The sequence below is a fragment of the Cyprinus carpio genome, chromosome A5, assembly GCF_018340385.1.
Source record: "Cyprinus carpio isolate SPL01 chromosome A5, ASM1834038v1, whole genome shotgun sequence".
Taxonomy (NCBI): Eukaryota; Metazoa; Chordata; class Actinopteri; order Cypriniformes; family Cyprinidae; genus Cyprinus; species Cyprinus carpio.
In genome coordinates this window covers 13,493,199-13,517,926 of record NC_056576.1, presented here as the reverse complement: position 1 = coordinate 13,517,926, position 24,728 = coordinate 13,493,199, and the positions used below count along the sequence as shown (strand labels likewise).

The 24,728-nt window shown below is 37.1% G+C and overlaps 1 protein-coding gene across 2 annotated transcripts in view; it reads right to left on the bottom strand.

The window, feature by feature from the left end:
- LOC109083638 (rho GTPase-activating protein 20-like) overlaps positions 1 to 24,728 on the bottom strand; it is a 57,571-nt gene that overhangs the window by 19,579 nt on the left and 13,264 nt on the right. For both annotated transcript variants that reach the window (XM_042753995.1, XM_042753996.1), the window contains exons 4-11: positions 15,823 to 15,960; positions 15,577 to 15,723; positions 14,455 to 14,496; positions 14,208 to 14,298; positions 13,959 to 14,036; positions 13,563 to 13,629; positions 8,442 to 8,609; positions 1,656 to 1,825 (exon numbers count right to left, since the gene is read on the bottom strand). In XM_042753995.1, the coding sequence (XP_042609929.1) occupies positions 1,656 to 1,825; positions 8,442 to 8,609; positions 13,563 to 13,629; positions 13,959 to 14,036; positions 14,208 to 14,298; positions 14,455 to 14,496; positions 15,577 to 15,723; positions 15,823 to 15,960 (901 nt within the window). The remainder of the gene's footprint in view (positions 1 to 1,655; positions 1,826 to 8,441; positions 8,610 to 13,562; positions 13,630 to 13,958; positions 14,037 to 14,207; positions 14,299 to 14,454; positions 14,497 to 15,576; positions 15,724 to 15,822; positions 15,961 to 24,728) is intronic.

The window sequence follows — 24,728 nt, the reverse complement described above, 5'->3', positions numbered from 1 at the left end:
CTATCTCTACAATATTCAATACTTTATTTGCATGTCACCCCTGGCTTCTGGTTGTCTTCAGATTACTTGGGCTAGGGATCTTAACATTGAGATAGATGCAGAGACATGGCAGTTGGTTTTAAAACATGTTCATAATTCATCTGTTTGCACTCACCATGGGGTTTTACAGTGTAAAGTTTTCTACGGAGTACACTTGTCCAAAAGTAAAATAGCCCGTATGTTACCAAATATTTATCCATGTTGTGACAAGTGTCATCTAGAACCACATGTTCTGGACTTGTCCTGCTCTGTCTCTTTTTTAGGAGTCTGTTTTTTACTCACTTTTAGCTACCATATCTGTTAAACTTTCTCCCTCTCCACTAATTGTGTTGTTTGGAGTCTTGCCTTCGTATTACTTATTGCCAGAGGCAGACATTAGTGAAGTATTTTTACTCTGCTTTAAAAGTACTTTTCAAGTGTCTGTACTTTACCAGAGTGTTTTTCTTTAGAAAACTTTACTTTTTACTGCACTAAGTTTCATATTAAATATAATTTAATACTTAATTACATTAGAAATCTATTACTTTCTTACTTTTACTTAAGTAATAGTAATTCAAATATTTACTTAAGTACAAGAAAGTACTACATTTTTAATGTTCTTAAGTATTAAAGGTAAAACAAACAACAACTTTTATTTATGAAATGTATAATGCAGTAAAAACTATGACATTATTCTTTGGAATGTAGTGAAGTAAACACTTAAATTTATAATAAGAAAAACACTTAAATTAAATTTACTTGAGTAAAGTAAAAATACTTCACTACTGTCCACCTCTGCTCATTGCCACCCCATTTCAGTGAGGTGGTGGCTTTTCTCACTTTACTAGCAAGACATTGTATTCTGATGCATTGGAAAGGTCCTCATGTCCCCTCTCACACTCGGTGGATAAAAGATCCTTTATTTTTTATTTAATTAGAAAAATTAAACAGGCTTCGTGGCTCCATGGTCAAATTCTCAAAAATTTGGTTTCCCTTCCTTGAGCATGTTAAAATTCTGCAGCTGGATGTAGTCTCTCTTGATTAATTATCCATCTACACTGTATTATTATTACTCCATTTATCCCAATTGTGCACTTGTATTGTCATGTTAGTGGCACACATTTGTAACTAAGCAATTTATTATTATTGTTGTTATTATTATTATTAGATAATTTTTTGGCTGATTTAGTTTTTTTATCCTTTTCCTTTAATGTTTGTTTGTTTTATTACTTTCTGTCTGTCTTGTGTTTTTTTTTTTTAATTCAATAAACAAATCATTAAAAAAAAGAAGTTGTAGTATCTTCTGGTACACCTTCGATGATGGCAGCATAAAGGAGAAGATTCTGAGGCAATTGTGGCTCTCGCCACATTTATACTGCCCGTGAGCTTGTCAGTAATTGCATGCAATCCGCATAAGTAGCGACAATCAGCCAGTTTATTGAACTGGCATTATCCTATAAGGTTTCCATAGTGATTCTCACAGTGTAGAGTGAACACTCGACATGCCAAAATATAGGCTTGCAAATTTTTGGCTTGACAGAGGTTACAGTACTTGAATGATGAGTGCTCATGGAAAATAAAACACAACATAACAAAATATAGTGAAACAAAAAGATCCAGAGCCATCGATATCTTACCATTACTGGCCTGGGCAGATTTCCATCAGGACAAATGGAGGAAAGAGGCTGACCGAATAGCTTGTGAGAGGCAGTTTGTGGGTCAGACTGGCCATCGGATTGGTTAAAGTGTCCCCTCCTCAGAGCCCAATCAATCAGAGACCTTTTCCTTTTATGTTTCAGCAAAGCACCTGTCAATGAAACACAATGGACCAATCACACTTTGGCAAATTCATTATTTGGATGATTTCCTCTCAGCATTTTAGTGTCACTAAGTGTCGCATGATTTATCTATTCAGTCTGATCACATGCTTTGATGTCCTCAATTTCCCTGTAGTGTAATGGTGTAGAGGGATAAGGAGGACATGAGTGAGCCATTCTCAAGCATAGAAGATATCAGAACAGGCAGAATCCTGTGTGATTATGCTGAATGGTCCTCTTAAAGCTCTTTGTCTAGTTCTGAATGCAAGGTCTCTATTATTAATAACTGACCCCTGCTGGCAATATTATGTACCATTAAGTGTAATATGATGAGATGTGAGAGGAATCCAAATAGCTTATTGGTAGTATCAGAGGTACATTTAGGCATTTAGCAGACACTTTTATCCAAAGCAACTTACAGTGCATTCAGACTATACTTTATTTTTTGGCTGTTCCCTGGGAATTGAACCCACAACCTTTTGCCATGCTAACGCAATGCTCTACCATTGAGCCACAGGAACACATATAGCATAATAATGATAAGCATTATTTACTTAATCATTTAGTATGAATAACTAAATTACACGTTGACTATGGTGATAAATGCAGAAACTGTAGCTGCTGTTTAATGAACACTAAAATGTCCTTAACAACATTGCAAAAATCTATGATTGTATTAAAAGGTTCATTACAATAATTGGACACTCATGTAATTGCAAATGAGAAAAGAACTGGAGCATTTGCACTGTGGTAACAGTAATTACATCTTGCCAGAACATTGTTCATCTGTTAGGCCATAAAAAAATCTATTTCAGAATCAGAATTAGCTTTATTCGCCAGGTGTGCGCAAACACACAAGGAATTTGTTGTGTGTGTGTTTTTAAGGTGCTCCTGGTACATACATACACACACATATGCATACATACACATCTGACATGAGAACAGAAAAAAATTAAAATAAAAAATTAAATAAAAATAAAATAAAAATAATAAGACTTAGCAATAAATAATGTGTATGAATCTGGAACAGTGGATTGATTTATGTACAGATTTGTGCATTTTTACTCTATAAAGAACTGTATAAATAAAGAGATATGCATATATATTTACATAATACTTGAGAAAGGCAATAATTAAAGATGTAGAATGATTTATGGAAAAGAATAACAGAACACAGGAAATGATTCATATGTTAGCTGTTTAAGCTGGAGATGGCATGGGGGAAAAATGTTTTTATGCCTAGATGTTCTAGTGCACAGAGATCTGTAGTGTCTGCCTGAGTGGAGAAGTGCAAACAGGTTGTGTCCGGGGTGAAAGGTGTCTTTGATGATGTTACCTAGCCGTTTCTTCACTCTGGAGTTGTACAAGTCCTGAAGACTGGGCAGGTGCACACCAATGATCCTTTCTGCTGTCCTAATGGTCCGTTGCAGTCTTCTTAAATCTGATTTGCTGGCTGACCCATACCAGACAAGTATAGAAGAGTACAGACCAACTCAATAATAGCCGAGTAAAACTGTGTCATCTGCGCCTGTGGCAGGTTGAACTTTTTCAGCTGACAAAGGAAGTACAACAATGGAGTCAATGTGAATGTCCCACTTCAGGTCCTGAGAGATGGTTGTGCCCAGGAACCTGAATGACTCCACCGCAGCCACAGTGATGTTCATGATGGTGAGTGGGGGGAGTGCAGGGGGGTTTCTCCTGAAGTCCACAATCAGTTCAATGAAGTCCATGTTCAGCTGCTCAACCTCTTGTCTGTAAGCAGACTCGTCTCCGTCCTGAATGAGGCCAATGACTGTGGTGTCGTCTGCAAACTTCAAGAGCTTGACAGATGGGTCTTTAGAGGTGCATTCATTTGTGTAGAGGGAGAAGAGCAGTGGGGAGAGAACGCAGCCCTGAGGAGCTCCAGTGCTGATGGTGCGGGTGTTGGATGTGAGTTTTCCCAGCCTCATTAGCTGCTGCCTGTCTGTCAGGAAGCTGGTGATCCACTAACAGATGGAGGTGGGTACAGAGAGCTGTGTGAGTTTATTCTGAAGGGTGTCCGGGAAGATGGTGTTGAAAGCAGAGCTGAAGTCCACAAACAAGATCCTTGCATAAGTCCTTGGTTTGTCCAGATGTTGGAGGATGTAGTGCAATCCGATATTGACTGCATCATCCGCAGAACTGTTTGCTCTGTAAGCAAACTGCAGGGGGTCCAGCAAGGGTCCAGTAATGTCCTTCAAGTAGGCCACCACCAGTCTCTCAAATGACTTCATGACCACAGATGTTAAAGCAACAGGTCTGTAGTCATTAAGTCCTGTGATTTTTGGTTTCTTGTGTACTGGGATGATGGTGGAGTGTTTGAAGCAGGAGGGGACTTCACACAGCTCCAGGGATCTGTTGAAGATCAATGTGAAGATGGATGATAGCTGGACAGCACAGGCTTTCAGGCAGGCTGGAGAGACACCATCTGGGCTTTTGGCTTTTTTTATCTTCTACATCCTGAAGACTTTGCATACATCCTCTTCCCAGATCTTGAGTACAGGCTGAGAAACAAAAGGGAGGGGGGAGGGTGAGGGTGTTGATGGGTGTGCTGTGAGATGGTCGGAGTGGGTGTGGGGTGTCAGACCAAGCTTTTGCTTTTCAAACCTGCAGTAGAACTCGTTCAGGTCTTCAGCCATTTGTTGATTGTCCTCATTGCTGGGGGATGGGGTCTTGTAGCTGGTGATGGCTTTCCAGCCATTCCACACTGATGTAGAGTCATTACATGAAAGCTGTTTTTTTTTTAGCTTTTCAGAGTAGTTTAACTTTACCACTCTAATCTCCCTATTGTCCCCACTCCTGTAGGCGTCCTCTTTGGCTGTTTGAGTTTTGCACTGAACCAAGGTTTGTCGTTGTTAAAAGTTAAATAAGTCCTGGTAGGAACACACATGTACTGGTATCAGTAAGCTCACACATCACGGTATCAGTAAGCACACATGTCACGGTATCAGTAAGCTCATCCAGATCAGTACCTGCAGCCTCAAAAACACTCCAATCAGTAAGTTCAAAGCAGGCCTGTAAATCTTGCTCTTCTTCAGCAGTCCATCTCTTTACAGTTTTTACTACAGGCTTGGCAGATTTGAGTTTCTGCCTGTAGGCTGATAGATGGTGAACCAAACAGTGTCAGAGAATCCCAGCGCTGCTCGGGGGACAGAGTGGTATGCATCCTTTAAACAGTGTAGCAGTGATCCAGTATACTGCTGTCTCTGGTGGGGCATGTGATGTTCTGTCTATATTTAGGCAGTTCACAGGTGAGATTAGCTTTATTAAAATCACAGAGAACGATAATAAAAGAGTCTGTATAACGTTCTGTGTGTGTGATCTGATCGGCCAACAGTTCTAGCGCGGCGCTCACACGCGCGTCAGGAGGAATGACCACACTCACCAGAATAAATTATGAAAACTCCTGTGGTGAATAAAAAGGCTTGCAGTTAATGAAGAAAGCTTCCAAATTTGGGCAGCACAACTTCTTTAAAACTGTCACATCTGTACACCAGCCTTCACTGATATAAAAACATAATCCACCGCCTCTCATTTTTCCCGAATGCTCGGCAGTGGCGTCCTAAATCTGAGCAGTCGGAATTTAATGAGCGTGCCGGCGCGCTTCTCTCTCTTGCGTCGCCTGGAGCGCTTGTATAGGAACGCAGCTCATCCGACTAAAATGTCCAGTAAAACATCTGAATGCTCAAATGTCGGCAGAAAGTTATTTGGTGTGCTATTTCTGATGTCCAGGAGTTCGTTCCTAGATCGGGAAAATATTGCTTAAGACAGGATAAACAAATAAAAAGAGTACAAGTACCAAGGACCAACAAACCATATTCAAAATATATTGTTTCATAAGACTAATAAAATGTATGAAAAATCTAACTGCAAAGTTCTGAGAAACAGTTTGTGACATTTGCAGAAGAGAAAAGGCCATTGCTTTTATATGCATAATCATGTTTAGAAATACTTTAGTGAATTTTTTTTTTTTTTTTTTACAAAGAACTGCTTTTATAGGATGGATTAAAGGGATAGTTCAACCAAAAATGAAAATGTGATGTTTATCTGCTTACCCCCAGGGCATCCAAGATGTAGGTGACTTTGTTTCTTCAGTAGAACACAAACGAAGATTCTTAACTCAAACCGTTGCAGTCTGTTAGTCATTTAATGGAAGTGAATGGGAATCACGACTTTGAGAGTCAAAAAAAACATGCACAAACAAAACCAATTTAAACCCAGTGGCTCGTGACGATACATTGATGTGTTACGACACGAAAAGATCTGTCTGTGCAAGAAACTGAACAGTATTTATATAGTTTTTTACCTCTGATTTACCGCAATGTCCGAACTGTCCTGAGTGCGTTCTCAACAGCTGGCGCGTGACGCAACTTGTTCTTCTTCTAAACATCAAATTTTCATTTTTGGGTGAACTATCTCTTTAAGGTTGCATTAAAGCTTGTGGTTTTTTCAAATAAATGTCAAATTCCTTGCACGATGATAAATATATTCATGCTACAAAGTGATACATCAAAACAGATAACAGAGAAGAGTCCGTTCAAAAACATAATACACATACAGTGCACATATTGACGGATTTGACACTTTCCTGACCGTAGCTCATCATTTGACAACTCTAATTCCTCATTCCTCGCTTGCCAAAATTAATCCTGGTGGACATTCAGAGCTAATGGACAAGGGCACAGCAGGATGTAGGTGCATTTTGAATTAATTAGAATTCATTAAATGTATTTTTATAAAGATTAAAATACAGTCAGCTATAAGCACAGGTCATAAGACATCCACAACCACCTGGATCAACAACCTTCTCACACCTTTGATCATGGAAATCTTTAAGTGTGTCCTAGGAAACAAGAATTGAAGGTGGACACATTCCAGTTTGCCTGCTGTGTAAATAGGTCTGTCAAGATATTGTAAACCTGGTGCTGTATAATACTGTGCTGGTGTTCTCTTCCAAAACTTCAACTTAAGCTGTACTATAAACAGTTCAGGACATGAACATCCTTTCTGCCACTGGGATCTGCATGCTTTATGAGGAACAGGACACAGACTGTCAGGGTAAATATCCAAGCATATTAGACTCTGGCCATGAGCACTGGAGCAGATTCAAGATTCAAGACTTTTATTCGTCACATACACGATTATATAGAGAATATATAACCAGCAGTGAAATGTGAGTCAGGTCCACTCCATGGACAGTGCAATTATTAAAGAATAGAACACAGATGAAAACAACCAAAAATGTAAATAATACTACTACTAATAATAATAATAAAAGATGTAAACATTTAATTGAATGGAATTTTGACTCATAAAGTTACAGTTTTTAAAATACAGGCTATGTGCCAATTTGCCCGACCTCTCACTACTGTTACACACTGAATCTGTGCCTGCAGAACATAACCGATCATCAATCACAAAGGTATATATTTCCCCTGCCCCTTCTAATTTATGAAACATTTAGACTTCAGCTACCAATAAGAGTATAGTACTCACAGCTCAATTTAACATGTTTAATTCCTTTCTGCAAAATTCCACAAATTTTCCTACAGTAGATAAAGTGCGGTAAAATTCAGCAGATTTTGTTCTGCTAATGGCCTCTGGACAGCCACATACTGTAGAGCAGCTGTTCTCAATTCCAGTACTCGCCGCCCCCTGCTCAGCATATTTTGTATGTCTCTCTTATGGTTTCAGAGATTTGTTCTATTCGAACGTAAGTGCCCTGCGAAGTGGACATCACAGGATATTTTGCCATGATTCTAGTTAGAAGCAAACATATATGTTCCATTAAAAGTGCATTGAAGTGTGCGAGATGTGAATTTTAATTGTATTTATTTACTTATGTATATGGGGCAGCTGTGGCCTAATGGTTAGAGAATTGGACTTGTAACCAGAAGGTCGCAGGTTCGAGTCTCAGTGCTGGCAGGAGTTGTAAGTGGGAGGGAGTGAATGAACAGCGCTCTCTTCCACCCTCAATACCCATGGCTGAAGTGCCCTTGAGCAAGGCACTGAACGCCCAGTTGCTCCCCGGGCGCTGGATATAGCTGCCCACTGCTCCGGGTGTGTGTTCACGATGTGTTCACTTCTCACTGCTGTGTGTGTGCACTTGGATGGGTTAAATGCAGAGCACCAATTTCGAGTATGGGTTACCATACTTGACAAATGTCATGACTTTCACTTTTTCACTTTCATGATGTCACACTTGTCCATGTGTGAAGATGTTGCGCAGCGCAAATCCATGAAATAATGTTCCGAAGTGAGGTAAACTTCAACAAATTTCCCCTGCTCAGGGAGTAGGGAGCAATGAACACTGTGTAGGGACCATGTCAATCGGACTTGGAACACAGTTCATGCACAAAGCTCACTTCTAACGAGCAGATTATCTAAATTATGTGTGTTAACAAAATGAGACAAACATAATGTGCAGAGCAGGGGGTCGCGAGGACTGGAATTGAGAACCGCTGCTGTAGAGAACCTCATAGAGGGCAGGCCCTCAGAAAAGGCACTTGTTTTACTCAGCATTTGATGAAATCATAAAGTTTTACTGAGATAGCCATATTGTGTTCTGTTAGTGATAAATGCACTCACCTCTAGGAGACTGTGTTCTGTTTTTTAGGGTGAAGTGAGGGGTCTTGGGAGGAGCCTCTGTCTGCTGGCCAGAACTAAAGGCTTCATGCAGGGGCTCACTGGGCATGTGCAGTTGATCTTGCTGACTTCTCAGGGAGTGATGCAGGATGAAGAATGGTAGCTCATGGCCTAGAAGAAACAAAAAAAATTGACAGGAAGAGACAGGAAATTGGTGTTTTATATTGCAGGAAATTTCATTTACAAAGAACAATTCCCAAAAAAAACATATTATTGTGTTTATTGCTAACATATTTCATTCTGTATATGCTTGTGTCTGTGTTTAAAAAACCCCCACAAATATCCCTTTTTGACCTTCATTGTCACTAGTACAAAATCTATATAAAAAACCAACACACCGGGGTACCTAAGGATTAGTGTGCAAACTTTCTACTGGAAATCCAAATAAGACTTTGGATTAATTTAGACAGTGAAGATTAGCTTGTCTGCTTCTGTGAATGTTTGCGGCTGGCATTTGGAGAGAATTATCCTGAGGTTTTCCCACAATATAGAGAGTGAAATAGGCAGACATAGAGAGATTTTAATTTTAATTAGGGCCCGAGCACCACGGTGCGAGGACCATCTTAGAATTGCTCCGCTTCTTCTTCTTCTTCTTCTTCTTCTCCAAAGTGAATCACATTTTTGAGGCCCTAAATTCTCCAAACTCACGAACTTTGCACATGCATCAGAACTGGCGAAAATTTACATCTGATATAGGTTTCAGAAGTGGGTGTGGCAAATGGCTCAATATAGCGCCACCTGTAAATTTCAACAGAGTGCGCCTCGAGCAGCACTTAGCTAAGTGCTAAAGCATGCTATTAATGCAGTGAAACAGGAAGTTACTGTATCTCAGGCATGCAGTGTCCAATATGACCCAAATTTAACAAGTTTGATAAGAGTCCTGTCCTGAACTCATCAACTTGCCCGTATTCGATTATAGTAGCGCCACCTGCGAGCAACAGGAAGTGACATGTTGAACACTGTTATAGACTCCTAGCAAAATAATAAAAAGCATAAACAAGTGTTAAATAGGCTGGCAAAATTCTAGAAGCATGCTAAAACATGCTAACAACACTTAGCTCAGTGTTAAAGCATGCTATTAATACAATGAAAAAGGAAGTTGTTATAACTCATGCATACAATGCCCAGTTTGCCCCAAACTTCACACGTTTTATAACAGTCCTGGCCTGAGAACATCTACATGTCAATATCCAGTTATAGTCATAGCGTCACCAACTGGCAGCAGGGAGTTTGGCACATATAAGTGAATTTGATGCATTTATCCAACATTAAAGGTGCCATGTGTAAAAATTGAGGTAAAAATATCCAAAAAATGACCTACACCCATCAAAAGAATGAGAAGAAAAAAGGGCGATGATGTCATTAAAAAAAAATGTCAAGTTATAGTGCTGCAGAGATATCAACCTTAATTAGCATTAGCATTACTAGCCACGGCCCGACAGGTGTCGTAATACCAGTTTCGGCCATGGGAGGCAGTATGCGGGCAACATAACCACCAGCCAACCTGCAATACGCGAATAACTCGCACGGCTTGTGGGCGTACTTGAACCTGATGTCAATCGTGTGGAAAGTACAGCCCACTACTTCATTTCAGTTCAGGGAAGAGAGCTGAAGGATGGCTGAAGCCCTTGGCAAGAGACACCTACCACCACCACCCGCTACAGGGAAACAACCGCGCGCTCGGAATCACAAATCAAATCCGATAAGAAAAGGAGCCGAACCAGAGTAAACATCGGCACTGCTTTCCATCGCTGGAGACAACTGATGGACTTGAAAGAAATGAGGTTCGACTCAGAACTTGCAACATTTCTTTTGGATTGGTAAGTAAGATCATGTTAGTATTTCGCTAGAGGTTTGTTTTATATGTTTGCGTATTTTTTTCGGGAAGTTATAAAATAGAAATATATCGAAGGCTGTTCGATAAACGTGCTAATGTTAGCGATGGCTAACCGTAGCTACGTTTGATAATTAACTAGCTATAACTTACCCACAGATCTGATCCGGTTTTCACCTGTTATCTACCAAAGCCCGTCTCTACCAAGCTGATGCTAAAATGTAACATTACCTAAGAAGCTTGAAATGTCTACGATGATAATGAACCCGAGAGAGAGAGAGAAATAGAGAGAGAGAGAGAGAGAGAGAGAGAGAGAGCGCCCAGGCCGCGCGTGCACTCACTCACTATATTCAGAGCGGTCAAGTTTTTGCTAATGAAAATCAAACTTGATATATGCTGCTAAATTAGCATCAGGCTGGCAGCATACGTAACACTCTAAATAGATGTTGTCCCTATTTTCACTTGTATGTGTGCAGCTAAGAATACTTTATAATTTTTAACTAAACTACAACAAAAAATAATAAAAAAATCACCTAATGCTGTAAACATACAGAGAGTCCTATCAGCCCTATTGACCTCTTAACGTTGATAAAAAAAACACTGATTGATTGATATTATGTATGAGGAATACATTTTGGTCATTTGTAGCCTACTGTATCTTTCAACAGTGTTCGTGTTTTTTTTACTATAGTAGAGATGATCGGTTCACGTGCGCTAGGGATCTGCCGTGTAACATTTACAAGTGCCAAAACGGTATTGGTTGAATTGCATCATAAAATTGACAGAATCTGATATTTTTTTATATCATAAATAACCTGCTCTGTCTAGTCTGTTGGTCTCCGTGTCCTCTTTGTTTCGTGGTTTTTCTGTGCGTGAGAAAATTGATGTGTGGCGTGAAAGCATGTGAAAAGAGTCAATTGCGTGTGTCTCACGGTGAATGCTTGAGAGTTGGCAGCTCTGGTTACGTTGGTTGGCGCTAGCTTGGTCAACATCAGCTGTCTGATGTTGACCAATGATGTTGACAGAATGCTGTCTGTCAAATTAATTTAATTCAAATAATGTGTATATACAACTCAAAATGTAATATGAACAAAACGAATATGAACATATTCACTGGTAAAGGTGGAGGGGAGTAGCTTGAAGATGTCATGTTTCAAAATCACTTGACATCACCCAACGTTCCTCTGGAGGCAAAACGTCCTCTTAGGCTTCGGCTATGGCTCTAGGGTTGTTGTGAAGGTAGGGGCGGAGCAAAGAGACTATGCCGTTTCTCGTTTGTTACTCTAGAGTAGACCAATTCACTTTATTGAGGCATACTGCCCCCATCTGGTATGGAATGTGGAGTATGACTTGATTTTTTTTGCCAGACATGACACATGGCACCTTTAACCACTTTAAAAGCATATTGCCTACTATTCGCTGTTTCCCAACAGCCACTGGGTGACGGTGAGCCTGGGTGCGAGGGCCCTTTCATCACTGCTTGCAGCTTTAATTGAGTTTTGGATTTTCTTATCTGATACTAAACTGCTCATATCCTGTTGTCTCATACAATAAACCTTACTTGCATACATATGATCTGCAGTCCTACAGACTGCTTTATTTCCCAATAGACTACTTGTTTTGTTCTATTATGCCTGGTCTTTAATCACAGAGCTGCCATTAAGCGGAGAGTTTCATGGCAGTTGAATCATCTGCAATGTCCCTCAGAGGAGTTCAACAAGGAAAGATTTGAGGAAAAATCATGCTTAAAACATTATACCAGTATTATATATTACACTAGTATTATATATATATATATATTATATATATTATATATATATATATATATATATATATATATATATATATATATTCATTCATCTTCCACTTTTCCTATGTAGGGATGCAGGGATGCTATACACTACTATTTTAACTCTTTAAATTTCTTTTTAATTATGCATGACATTTGCGAGTAGCTGAAACTAGACTGACTATAAGAGACACAACAGGCAACCTAGTTACAGTAATTCTCCCAATTTGAATTTTGTTGTTTTTTAGAAATATAACAATAACACAGAAAGACACAGAAAAATATTAAGAGCAAAAAGTGAATTTCATAAAAGTGAGTTTTGCAAAATAGTAATAAACAAAACTTTGTAATTTTTAACGAGATAAGCAGTTTGTTGAGACAAACTCTGAATGTTGGTGACAGATAGATAGAAAGACAGAGAGACAAATAGACAGACAGATAAAACCAATTAAATTCAAATTCCAACTTGTGGAACAGAAAGGGCGTAAATTCTTCAATTCTGTATTTTTCCCAAAGCTGATGATATACAGCATTTACTTAATGATGGGTTTGTCTGAGAAGCATGCCTTGCAATTAAAATGAACCATTCATATTTTTTTTAGGTTAAACTTTGTGATGGCTTATTCAAGCCATTATTTATCCACGCTAGGGCAGTTTTCTTCTCATGTTGTTTGAACAACATTCCCTAAACATCAATTTTATAAGTAATCTAACAGCCTTTTGTCAATGAAATTTGTAAATTCCATGTGCTCCCATCTGTTTTACCCTGATGTTAAAGATGCATAACACTAATTTCAATGTATCTTTCAAGTAGGTTTTTAGCACTTAATAGCATGAAGATCAAATATTGACACGGGCTGGACATAGAGATTGATTTAAGAAACTCTCTTCAATATAGAAATATTCCCTGTGCGAGTTTTTGTTTATCATGTTTAAAATACGAGCAAGAATGTCATTTTCCCTGAACATCCAAACAATTGGAAATGTGACATTGATTTTATACAACAGTTCAACAACAACAAAAAAAATTTAATTAATTAAATTAAATTAAATTAAAATTTAATATTTAATTATCATAACACACTCCAGAAGAGTGTGTTATGATAAAGTACTATATGCACTATGCATGGGTAAACCTGACATAATCTTTCAAAACCTCATTTGTATTAAAAAAATAAAAATAAAAAAATCTGCATATAAGTCTGTATATAAAAATAATAGACATCTATGCAATGTCTCTATTTAGATTAAGTAAACATGTATGTGTGTGTGTGTGTGTGTGTGTGTGTGTGTGTGTGTGTGTGTGTATGTATGTATGTATGTATGTATGTGTGTGTGTGTGTGTGTGTGTGTGTGTGTGTGTGTGTGTGTGTGTGTGTGTGTGTGTGTGTGTGTGTGTGTGTGTGTGTGTGTGTGTGTGTGTGTGTGTGTGTGTCATCACCAATAAGGGGGTATGTTTCCTCTTCTTTTTCATAGTTTACACACAGCTGGTAGTCCGAGACTTCACCCTGCACACAGGAAATGGTCATTACATTTCGGAAAGAGACAGGAAAGAGGAAGTGGCTGTTATCAAACACAGGAAATGCCAGTGGACAAACTTGGCACAATGTAGAGTTACTGGTGAAAGCAACAGAATGATGTGCACAAATTGATAGAAGCATATTGCCTCAGATGGGTAGGTAGTCAAATCTACTGAGATACAAGTTGATATCAGGTGCAAAGAAAACGCATGTCTCTCTCATTTGGACCACTCCCTTGTACTCAGCGATGCTTTAAAGAGGATAAATAATTTGTATTACACTACACTCTCAACAAGAAGCTGTTAAGGATCACTTACCAATAGTTTGCACTGCTGCATGATGTACTGAACCACATTTTCTGCGGTTGTGGTCACGTCCACTGCCACAGCAATGGTCTTAACAGCAAATAGAACGTAAACAAACAACAACATTGACCATTAACTCACAATGAAAAGCTTCAGGCTAGAGTACAAATAACTTCCACTTATAAACAGAGACATAAATTCAGTTCCCAGAGGACAGGGAGTAGCTCAAGTCCAAATTAAACTAAAAAGGCACTTGTGTACCTCTGAGCTGTTGACATTTGGAAGGCAAATCAGCTGGACGTAGAGAAGAATGGCATTTGGCAAGACTTTTTGCCTGGCTCTGCAGGTGTGCCTGAAGAATGAAACATTATTACAAACAAACAACAACAAATAAGAAAGCTAGACACCAATATGAAGGCAAGGAAAAGTCAAGAAAAAAAAATTATAATAAAATTGATATATTATATGAAGTTGATGTGAGCTTTTGATTTGTGTTTTGTTTCCTTACCACTGAAGAGCATGTAACCATCTCTCCTTTGTTTCTGATGATTAGGTTTGGAAGGACAGGTGAACAGAAAGAGAGAGACAGAATGTTAGATTTCATTTCAATTTTCCATTCACAAAGTGCTTGACATTGCTTAGTAGATTTTCAGACAGATGCATCTGAAAATGACATTGAGTTCTAGTGTGTGTGGTTTGCATGTTTGCATGTGTTTGTAGTCTTGAGCTTGTGACTCATTTCAATAATTGATCCAGTTTTAGACCTATGAAGGCTAGGCGGATATACAATATTACACAAAACAAAACAACTTGTTGTTTACACATTAAGTCGAATTTTAGATTTCATTCGAATGCTAGCTTTAAAACAAATCGTGGGGACCACAGATGCAGATGATCCCACTGAATTTTGTTACGACTTCCTTTTTAGAAGGTTAAAACCTTATATTATGGGCCTTAGATGTCACGGTGAGACTCTGTAAGACAAATGCACGTGAGACTTTCTAAACACCTTCATCTTGCATCATCTTTCACATTTCCTTTCTGATATTTTTACATTAGTTTCATGATGAACACACAATGACAGGTGTTATAGTGTTATTTTTAAAAATCTGTAACCAACATGAAAAGGTCATCACTGCAATTACTTTGTTACATTAAATAACTAATATCATACTCAGTCAAAAAAAATGAATCCTGTAATTTGCAGCATACTGTGTGCTTCCCATTTCAATGTTTTTGACCTACCTTTATCTCTACAACAATACGTCTAAAGAAGGAGTCGAATCAGCACTGTGAAGGACAGAATGCCAAGCTGAGCTTGAAAGAGAATGTGTGCATGCATTTATACCAAATAATCTGAACTTCACATGAGAATTTAAAATGTGCACCTTATCATGCAGTGTTTTAAGATCAAGTCAGTAGCAGCTGAGTGGGTGGATCTCAGCACACTGGAAGTGCCTAAAGCTTGAACACATCTATTATTCCTTCCCTTCCACTCCAGAATATTTCTTTTTTTTTTTTTTTACGAAGGGCTGCTTCATCTCAAACTCATAAACAGTTTAGAACAGTCTGGTTTGGTTTGCCAAGATCTCAGATGTTAATGTCATTCAAATATTTTTTCCAAGACTACCTGTAAGTGACGACATAGTTGGTAGTCGGCCAACCAATCACAAATGAGTTCTTGGAGGTGAGCTTCCTGTCTGTGATGTAATGAACACAGGATGCCAGCCATATGTCTGAGAGGCTAACACGAGCCTTCAGCTTTAGATACAGAGACCTGTAACATGTAATGCACACATTGCATACACATGCACTCTTAGATTGACAGATGTCTTACATTTTACACATATTCACACTCACTGAAATGTTAACATACTTCGTTTTGGTGATGATAAGTGAATCTGTGAAAAGCAGCAGAAGTCTCTCTCTTGACTGCAAGCCGTTGGTAAGGTGAACATGGGCTTCCATCAACAGCACTGCATTTTGGGATACATTACATGCCCCATACTCATCACTGCAGAAGAGTGAACAGGTTAATATCACAATAGCAATGAGGAACATTTATTTTCATACAGAAATGTCAAAAGATACCATATTAACTTGAAAAAATTATGTTTTACTTTAACGCAAAACTGTAATAAATTAACTAAATTTTATACTACTTTGTCACTGCACTACTGGTAAAAATCATAAGAAAAATAATAAATTAGATTTTCTATTGACATCCTTTGCTTTTAACAGTAAAACCAAATCTGTATATAGTTTTGTTGAAAAAAGTTACATGTATGCCTTCAAGAACAGCTGAGTACTAGTACGTGTGTTGCATTTTCTCCTATCAGCTTGCTCACTAATGCTCTAAGGCACTATTCTCTTTAAAGAGGTGGTGAAATACATGATTTTAATTATTTTATAATGTTTTCTGATGTGCGCTTATATTCTTAGTTTTTTTTTTCAACAAAAATGGTCATATATATAGTCATTTTCTTTCTGATTTAAACGCTCTGTTGGAAGGGGAATGTCTGCTGGAGACGTCAATGTAAACCCCTATGATTGGCTAACATCTTTGCATATGAAATAAGCAATACACGTGGAACTCTTGAAAACTTTTACTGTGTTTTTAAAATAACAACCGACAAGATTTACTAAATGTGAAAAATGCTGATTATAGCATTTTATTTAAACTGCATAAGTTTGCAGCACAGCACTGTAGCCGAGCATAGTCATGTCTACTGAGCAAACGAAGCAATGATCGATTTCTGCAATCTCAGGAATACTTTCATGATAACTAACACAGTGAAAACACAATGAATGTAAGAGACCCGTTTGAGCAATGATTATATAATTTTGGCAAAAAAGCAGAAATCAAATCACTAACAGACTCAAACAGATCTTGAATTGATGTCTCCATCACATCAAAAGAGAGCAATCTTTGATCACTTTTGGTATATGAAATAATCACAATATAGAGAACAGATGGTTTTCACACTACTAACAGGAACAGTGTGAAGTTTAGTCACTGGCTTGATTCACTAATGCATAAACAGCAAAAAACCACTTTGCATCAAATGTCTGTACAAGAGCCCTTAAACATTCTGATCATGATGCTCATGATATGCAGTTACAGGTTTTTATATTATGTTTTTCAAGTTTAGATTATAAAGTTTGCACAGTTATTTTGCAAAAAAAAAAAAAAAAACCTGCAGTCACTCTTGTCTTAGAATACGCCTCCTTGATTACGTATGAGAATGATGCAGGTTAAGGGGTGTGTCGATGGAAATCATGACATCATGATTTTCCTGATTTCAAATTTGGTGCTGTATAATATACATACATTTCCCTGTATGTAATATAAATACAGGGAAAATGAAGGGACCTAAATACAAGTTTTGATGACATTAAATAAAACATGCCATTTGTTAATGTAAAATTGTTTTATTCAGTATACCCCTTTATAGTAGATACATATTCTAGCATGTTGGCAAGGGGTGCACAGCTTGATCTACTGCATTTCCCATGGACTGGGATAAAACAAACAACAGAATCTTAATAATAATGTTTGCATGTTTTATACATTCCTTGATAATCACAAATATTGGAATACTTTTTGGCTGAAATGTCTCCATTCTAAACAGCTCAAAGTGTTTGTGAAAGGTTTGCATGAACCAAGGTTTACTTGGTGCAGAAAAGCTGAAATATTCTGAGCACGTAAGCACATTCAGTAATGTTTTTTGATGTTGAGCAAAAAGAAAAAAATTTCAATGAAGGTTGAAATATCTTCATGAAACCTGTGTACTTCATTGTCATGACAACAAGCTGAATATTACATTAGTGAAGAAAACAATAAGTCAGTTTTAACACTCCAACCAAACACAACTTTTTTCCCCTGATGCCTGTTTTTATTGCCGCGGTTTTCTCATATAACTATAACCTTCAGCCCAGTAACTTCATGACAAAAATTTCTTCAGATGCTGCATCCTATCCTTCATTAATGTTATGATTCAGCCTGGATCATATTATCATTGTCATGAATCTCAAGCCAATTTACTTTGAATGATGTGTTGATTGCAGCTACAGCTACAGAAACATTCTATTTTATTAGAAAGTATTTCTAATTTATCTATGCTTTTTTAGAAAAGTCAGATTTCAAGCTAATGGATTTCTGACAATAGATACAAATAAGTAGATATAAATAAATAGATTTTTTTTTGTCTATTTAGTAATCATTTTGTCTTGGCATCTTGCCTCTCTCTCTCCTTGCTTGTAATGTGAATGACGCACGTTGCCAGCTTTCTTGTTATGTGTGTGTGTCTGTTGTTGCATTCCTGCCTATATAAGGCAGAGTGTGTCCTCTAGCCCAGTGTTTCTCAACTGGTGGGTTGCGACCCGAGGGCGTTCTGAGTGGGTCGCGGAGTGTACAGCCAAAGAAACGACATCAACAACAAAAAAAAAACGTAATTCTAAATGCTTCTCTGATGCGAGACTTTTATTTTAAAAGACGTTCATGAAAGCTGTTGAAATTTCTGTCAGACCTGGTTTAAGAGTGCCCAAGAAAAACATGCTGTCCCCAGGGCTCGAATTGAGGTGGGATGCGGGGGATCCCCCGGTAAAAAAAAATGACAAAAAGCATCCCCCATGTGTAATCACCATCCATCTAACCATCCCCTTTAGATGAATAATGTTGTGCATTATGTAAAACTTATTGTGCAAATTAAATGTTAAAATTCTCGACTTATGATAATTCACAAACTAAATAATGGCGATTGGCCAATCAGAACTCGGTACCGTAAGCTGTGCACAAGCTGAAGCAAGTTTCCATCACTTGTTGTGCAAAATTGTTCAAGAGCAACTTTTGAAGTTCTTTAAAAAAAGAAGGTATGATTTTTTTATTGATTAGAATTTAAAGACATTCCCCTGACATAATGTCAATGGGCCTCTTTCATGAAACTTGTGTAAATATATGAGTAAATTCTGAGAAATCTGCGCAAAAAACAGACCTTCCCGAAAATTCCCCTCCAGATTCACAAACTCTTCGTAAAGGTCCGATTTGATAGTTAAACGTGTATGTTAAGGAATTCCAATCATTCATATCATAAATAGGGTGCTTGTGCACACTCAATCACAATTAGCATAATCCCCGCCTATGAATTACAGCTATGCAAATTGTGTGTCCAGGAACGCAGTGGAATATTCTGGTCTACTTTCTCAGGTTTGCATAAATGCAAAAAGACTAGACCATACGCCTAACAATACATATTCAATAGCCACCAAAGAGTTTTTAGCCAGCTGAAAATGTCAGGAGCTCTTCTTAAAACGACCGGCTGGTGGTGCTTAAGAATGCTTTGGCAGCACAGCGTTTTTCCAGCTGAGAAGCTTTAGTTGCTATGGTATGGAATATTAACAGCGGCAGCGTAATAGCCTACTAGTATCTAATTTTACTAAATTTACTAAATATAATAAAGCAGTAAACAGTAATATTGACTTCTCCATCATTGAAGGCAGTCGTTGTACAAGTAGGATGTTAAGGTATTTGTCCCGCCCCTCCTCTATTTACAGCTGGATAAATAGTGACAGTGACGAGCGCTGCCTTTTACAATGATCTACTCAGTTGCAAAAATAAATAAATAAAATTAAATAAAATAATAAAAATTAAAATTAAATAATTAAAAATTGTAAAAAATTAAATAAATTAAAAAAGAGGGCAAGGGCAAATTAACTTTTAATTATTATGGTAGTGCATCAAAATTTAGTGTCATCAGTTTGCCAAAAAGAACACAGAATGTTTTACGCACCATTTACACAAAGTGGTAGGAAGCAGGTGTAACATTTTCATGAATTCGAAAGTTTACGTCAGAAATCCTTTACAAAAAAATAACACAAAAACATCTTCAACTTGTGTTTCATGAATGAGGCCCATTGTGCTGACGATAGCAGAACTGACAAGTATGTCACTGACTTTGCAAAAAAACAAACACAAACACATCTTGAGAGTCCAGAAGCATTCACTGCACGATGAAGCCCATTAGAATGCAGTTTAGAATGCCCTTATACCCATGTATGAGTTTTTATGTTTTTATATTCATTACATATATTAATTAATTAATTAATTAATTAATTCAATGTACTTTTCTAAATATCAGCACATAAATATGCTAATAATTTTACACAACAGTGTCGAGCAGGGCTATACAATTAGTTACATTTGAGGGCTGGAATATTGAAATTTGAAGGGGGCAAAGGGGGAGGCGCCCATCCAGATCTCTTTCTGGGTAATTATCGCAATATGATTTTCCTCGATAAAACGATATGAAGAGTTCGATAAATGTTCAATATAATGTTTTTGCGCCAAAAGCGGAACGAAACAGCGCGACTCATTTGAAACGCTTAAAGATGTCTTGTGTTTAATGCGAAATAAAACCAATAGTTTAAGACTTGTACCTGGAGTCAATATAATATCACATATATACGTAAAAAAAATAAAGTTTTGCAAAGGAAAAAAATAAAGTTTTGCAAAACAAAAATTAAAGTATTGAGGAAAATAATTTTGCTTTTTGCAAACAAAAATAAAGAATTGCAAAAACATAAATGATACCGCGCGGAAAGCAATGGAGTTTGCAATACATATTTTCCATGGTCATATCTACAATTTTATTTGCAACACTGATTTTATTTTGCGGCGCGTCAGTCTAGTTTGAGCTTGCGCTGCAGTTTTTCCTGTGCGCTTCATTTTTCTGCGCGTCTCGCTTTGTGATGCTGTTTTGACGTGGGGGTGGAGTCAAGGGGGCAGGGGCGTGTAACAACATGCCTCCCTGGAAGTGACGTCATCGGCCCGAGACGCAGCTCACTGATCCAGGTACTGTCATGATGAGCAGATGCATGCGAGTGGATCGCTTCCTTTTATTCACTAGCATTTAAAACATGCATGGTTTCGTTTTATTAACTTTATTAACAAATGTATATGTGTATTAGCAGCGTTTGCTCAAGTTAAAGAAGTTGTTACCATGCACATCTGTTGTTTATTTCTCTCGATGTGCACTCTTTTACTGGCATAAAGTTGGCTTGACGTTGGACGTTCGATATTCGCAAATCTAGTGGACCGTCTCTAAAGTTACATGCGAAACTACTATACACTTCTAACGTCAATAGCATGCAAGGAGAATGACTAACAGCAATATTTTACATTTGATTTACAGTTTATTTTTAAAAATTATCAAAAAACTATAAAAGGTGTGCATTATAGTTGACCACCTGGATGAATAGTTAAACAGTTGTTTTCATGACTGTTAGTCATTCTCCTTGCATGCTATTGACGTTAGAGAAGTGTATAGTAGTTTCGCATGTAACTTTAGAGACGGTCCCTAGATTTGCGAATATCGAACGTCCAACGTCAAGCCAACTTTATGCCAGTCACACACTTTTATAGCATTAAATGTGTATTGTTTTCATTTGGTTAATGCATGTGTATTAACAGGTTTGTTTAAGATCTAACCTGTGGGAGGACGCCAGCACACAGAAGCGTTCTTTGTTCACATTAGTTCAGAGTTACTGCTAGTTTTAATGTAAAAATTATGCAATTCACTTCATAAACTATAACGTACATCATTAAAGAGGTCTACGACTCAAGTTTTATATCGATCTCGACTTCGTTTTTTCATTTACATAACTCCTGGCATAAATTAATAAATGACTGTCATTGTAAGATAAAAAAAAAATGAAGCTCGAATCTTTTTGGTTAATTTTGCCACGAGTTTTATGCATAAACAAACCCGCGTGACCATAGCAACCTGAGATTATCAGAGATTGATCAAATATTTTTATCCATCCCACAGTCTGTTGATCGTGTCTTTTTATGTAATATAATGTGCAATATAGGCATTTTATTATTTTTATCATTATATATATATAATATATCCAAGTGGGATGCTGCACACTGCTGGTGGTTGAGGAGAGAGACCCCCCACATGATCGTAACGAATTGGGTGTACAACAATACATTATAAAACGCTATATAAATGCATCATTCATTATTCATATAGGCTAACCGTATATAATAATTGATAATAATATTATATTAAATAGGGCTATATTTTTATATTTATTTGATGCTATTCAATTCGTGTATTGTTTACCTAATTAACGTTCTGTGTGATGCTAGTTGATAAATTAGTGTTTTCATTTACAAATGAAACTAGCGAATTATTCATTTATAATTCTAGTATTTATTATTATAGGGTTATTGTTAAAATTCATCCTCTAAAGTGCACTTTAATATGAAAAGTGTAATGAAAAGTAGCAATATTTACATATGATTTACAGTTTATTTTAATAATTATCAAAAAAATATAAAAGGTGTGCATTATAGTTGACACTGGATGAACAGTTAACAGTTGTTTTCATGACTGTTAGTCATTCTCCTTGCATGCTATTGACGTTAGAGAAGTGTATAGTAGTTTCGCATGTAACTTTAGAGACGGTCCCCAGATTGCGAATATCGAACATCCAACGTCAAGCCAACTTTATGCCAGTAAAAAGAGTGCACACGAGAGAAAAAAAAACAACAGATGTGCATGGTAACAACCTTCTTTAACTTGAGCAAACGCTGCTAATACACATATACATTTGTTAATAAAGTTAATAAAAAACGAAACCATGCATGTTTTAATGCTAGTGAATAAAAGGAAGCGATCCACTCGCATGCATCTGCTCATCATGACAGTACCTGGATCAGTGGGCTGCGTCTCGGACCGATGACATCACTTCCAGGGAGGCCTGTTGTACACGCCCCTGCCCCTTGACTCCACCCCCACGTCAAAAAAAGCGCGCCACAAAGCGAGACGCGCAGAGAAAAATGAAGCGCACAGGAAAAAAACTGCAGCGCAAGCTCAAAACTAGACTGACGCGCAAATAAAATCAGTGTTGAAAATAAAATTGTAGATATGACCATTTAGGAAAATATGTATTGCAAAATCATTGCTTTCGCGCGGTACATTTATGTTTTAATTCTTTATTTTTGTTTGCAAAAAGCAAAATATTTTCCTCAATACTTTAATTTTTGTTTGCCAAAACTTTATTTTCTTTTTTTAGCAAAACTTTAAATGAACAACTACTCCTCAAAACCCACAATCACTCCAAACTTGTACCTGCAAATGACTTCTCACCGATGATTCCCGGCGGTTTTAAAGGGACAATTACTCCTCATCGCCCCCTGTCATTTCAAAGAATAGTACAGCGGCGAACGCGACAAGTAAAAGCTTCGTCCGTTTGGGAAAGGGCGCGCGCAGTCAGCGAAGACTCGCGAAGCGGAGCCAGGCGAAAGTATAATCCCGCTTTCGGTCATGCGAGCTCTAAACAGCGCTGTGAGATCCAGTGTGAAGCGCTTGAATTCAGCGATGAACACAAATGATTACTGTAGTAACACTCACTGCAACATTGTATTGTGGCAGAAATTTGGGATATTCACACTGAATTTTATTAAAGGAGTAATGGTAGCCTATATAATTGTAGTATGCATTTGTGATTAAGCTATAGCATGTGTGCATTTAAACAAAATGTTTATAGACTACTCTTTTTCAAACAAATAGGCTACCTAAAAAACATAGTTATATTTTTACCATGGTATTGAGGTGCTATATGTGTGGCTAACTGTGTATATCATAATTTAAATGTATGTTACTATGGGAGACCGATGCTTAATTTAAAAATAAATAAAAACTTGAATTAATTTAGAATAAATTTAACCAAAAGTAAATATAACCATATAAAACTGAGGTTGCTAAATTTTTTTGAGATGTTACTGATTTTGATAATGAACAAAATTTTACCTCTGCATCCTAACTCAAGCTACTATCAAATGTGCATTTCTAAGAGACAAAAAGTTATACAATTAGTATTATCAGGCAACGCAAACCTGTTTCTTGATTTGAAACAATATCACTCATTAGAATATCCAGAAACTAAGAAATTATTATTTTTTTATTTAGATATTTATTTTGTTAAGGAAAATTAATGGTCTGGTTTACAACTTTCACTTTGGGGCAAAAATCTGGCTTTAAACTTGAAAGAAATAAAGATTTTACATTTATTATCAATATCAACTAATATGAAAAAAATTAATGTGATCATTTTTTGGCAATATCAGCCAGCTCTATTCAGCAGCAAAATCAAGTAATATTATCAACACTAAAATCTATAAAAACATTAGTATTTTCTGTCAGTTGATTAAAAAAAAATAACGAATTAATCGCACATTTTTCTGTAATTAATCACATTGAAACTCCAAATTAATGTGGTATATTTTAAATATGTTTAATGGCTCCTCTTTACAAAGTAGCCTATTATTAACAACGGACAGTATTTTTGATACCAATACTGCTACTGATGTCTCTATTAATTTCTCATAAATTTTAGCCATTAGTTATAGCCATTCAGCATTAGAGTATAATTGTAAGACATTATTTTTTAACATTTAGTAGGCTCTGAAAAAAAAAAAACTTTTAATTTAAGTGAACTTAAAACAATCTTCACATAAACTATAAATTGTATTTTATAGTTTTGGCATAATTGTGTGTTTTTTTTCGGATGAAGTGCTTCTGGGGCACTGTCTGAAGTGGCTCTATAACTTCACTGTCTGAAGCGGCTCCATAACGCGCAGCCGTTCAAACTGTATTCCATCTGATAATCATCTTTGTTCAGTGTCTACGCTATTTCTCGCCAGAAGTTATGACCGATAACACTATCTTTATACTTGTTTAAACTAGAGTTGTGGATATCTCATAACCCTCACAC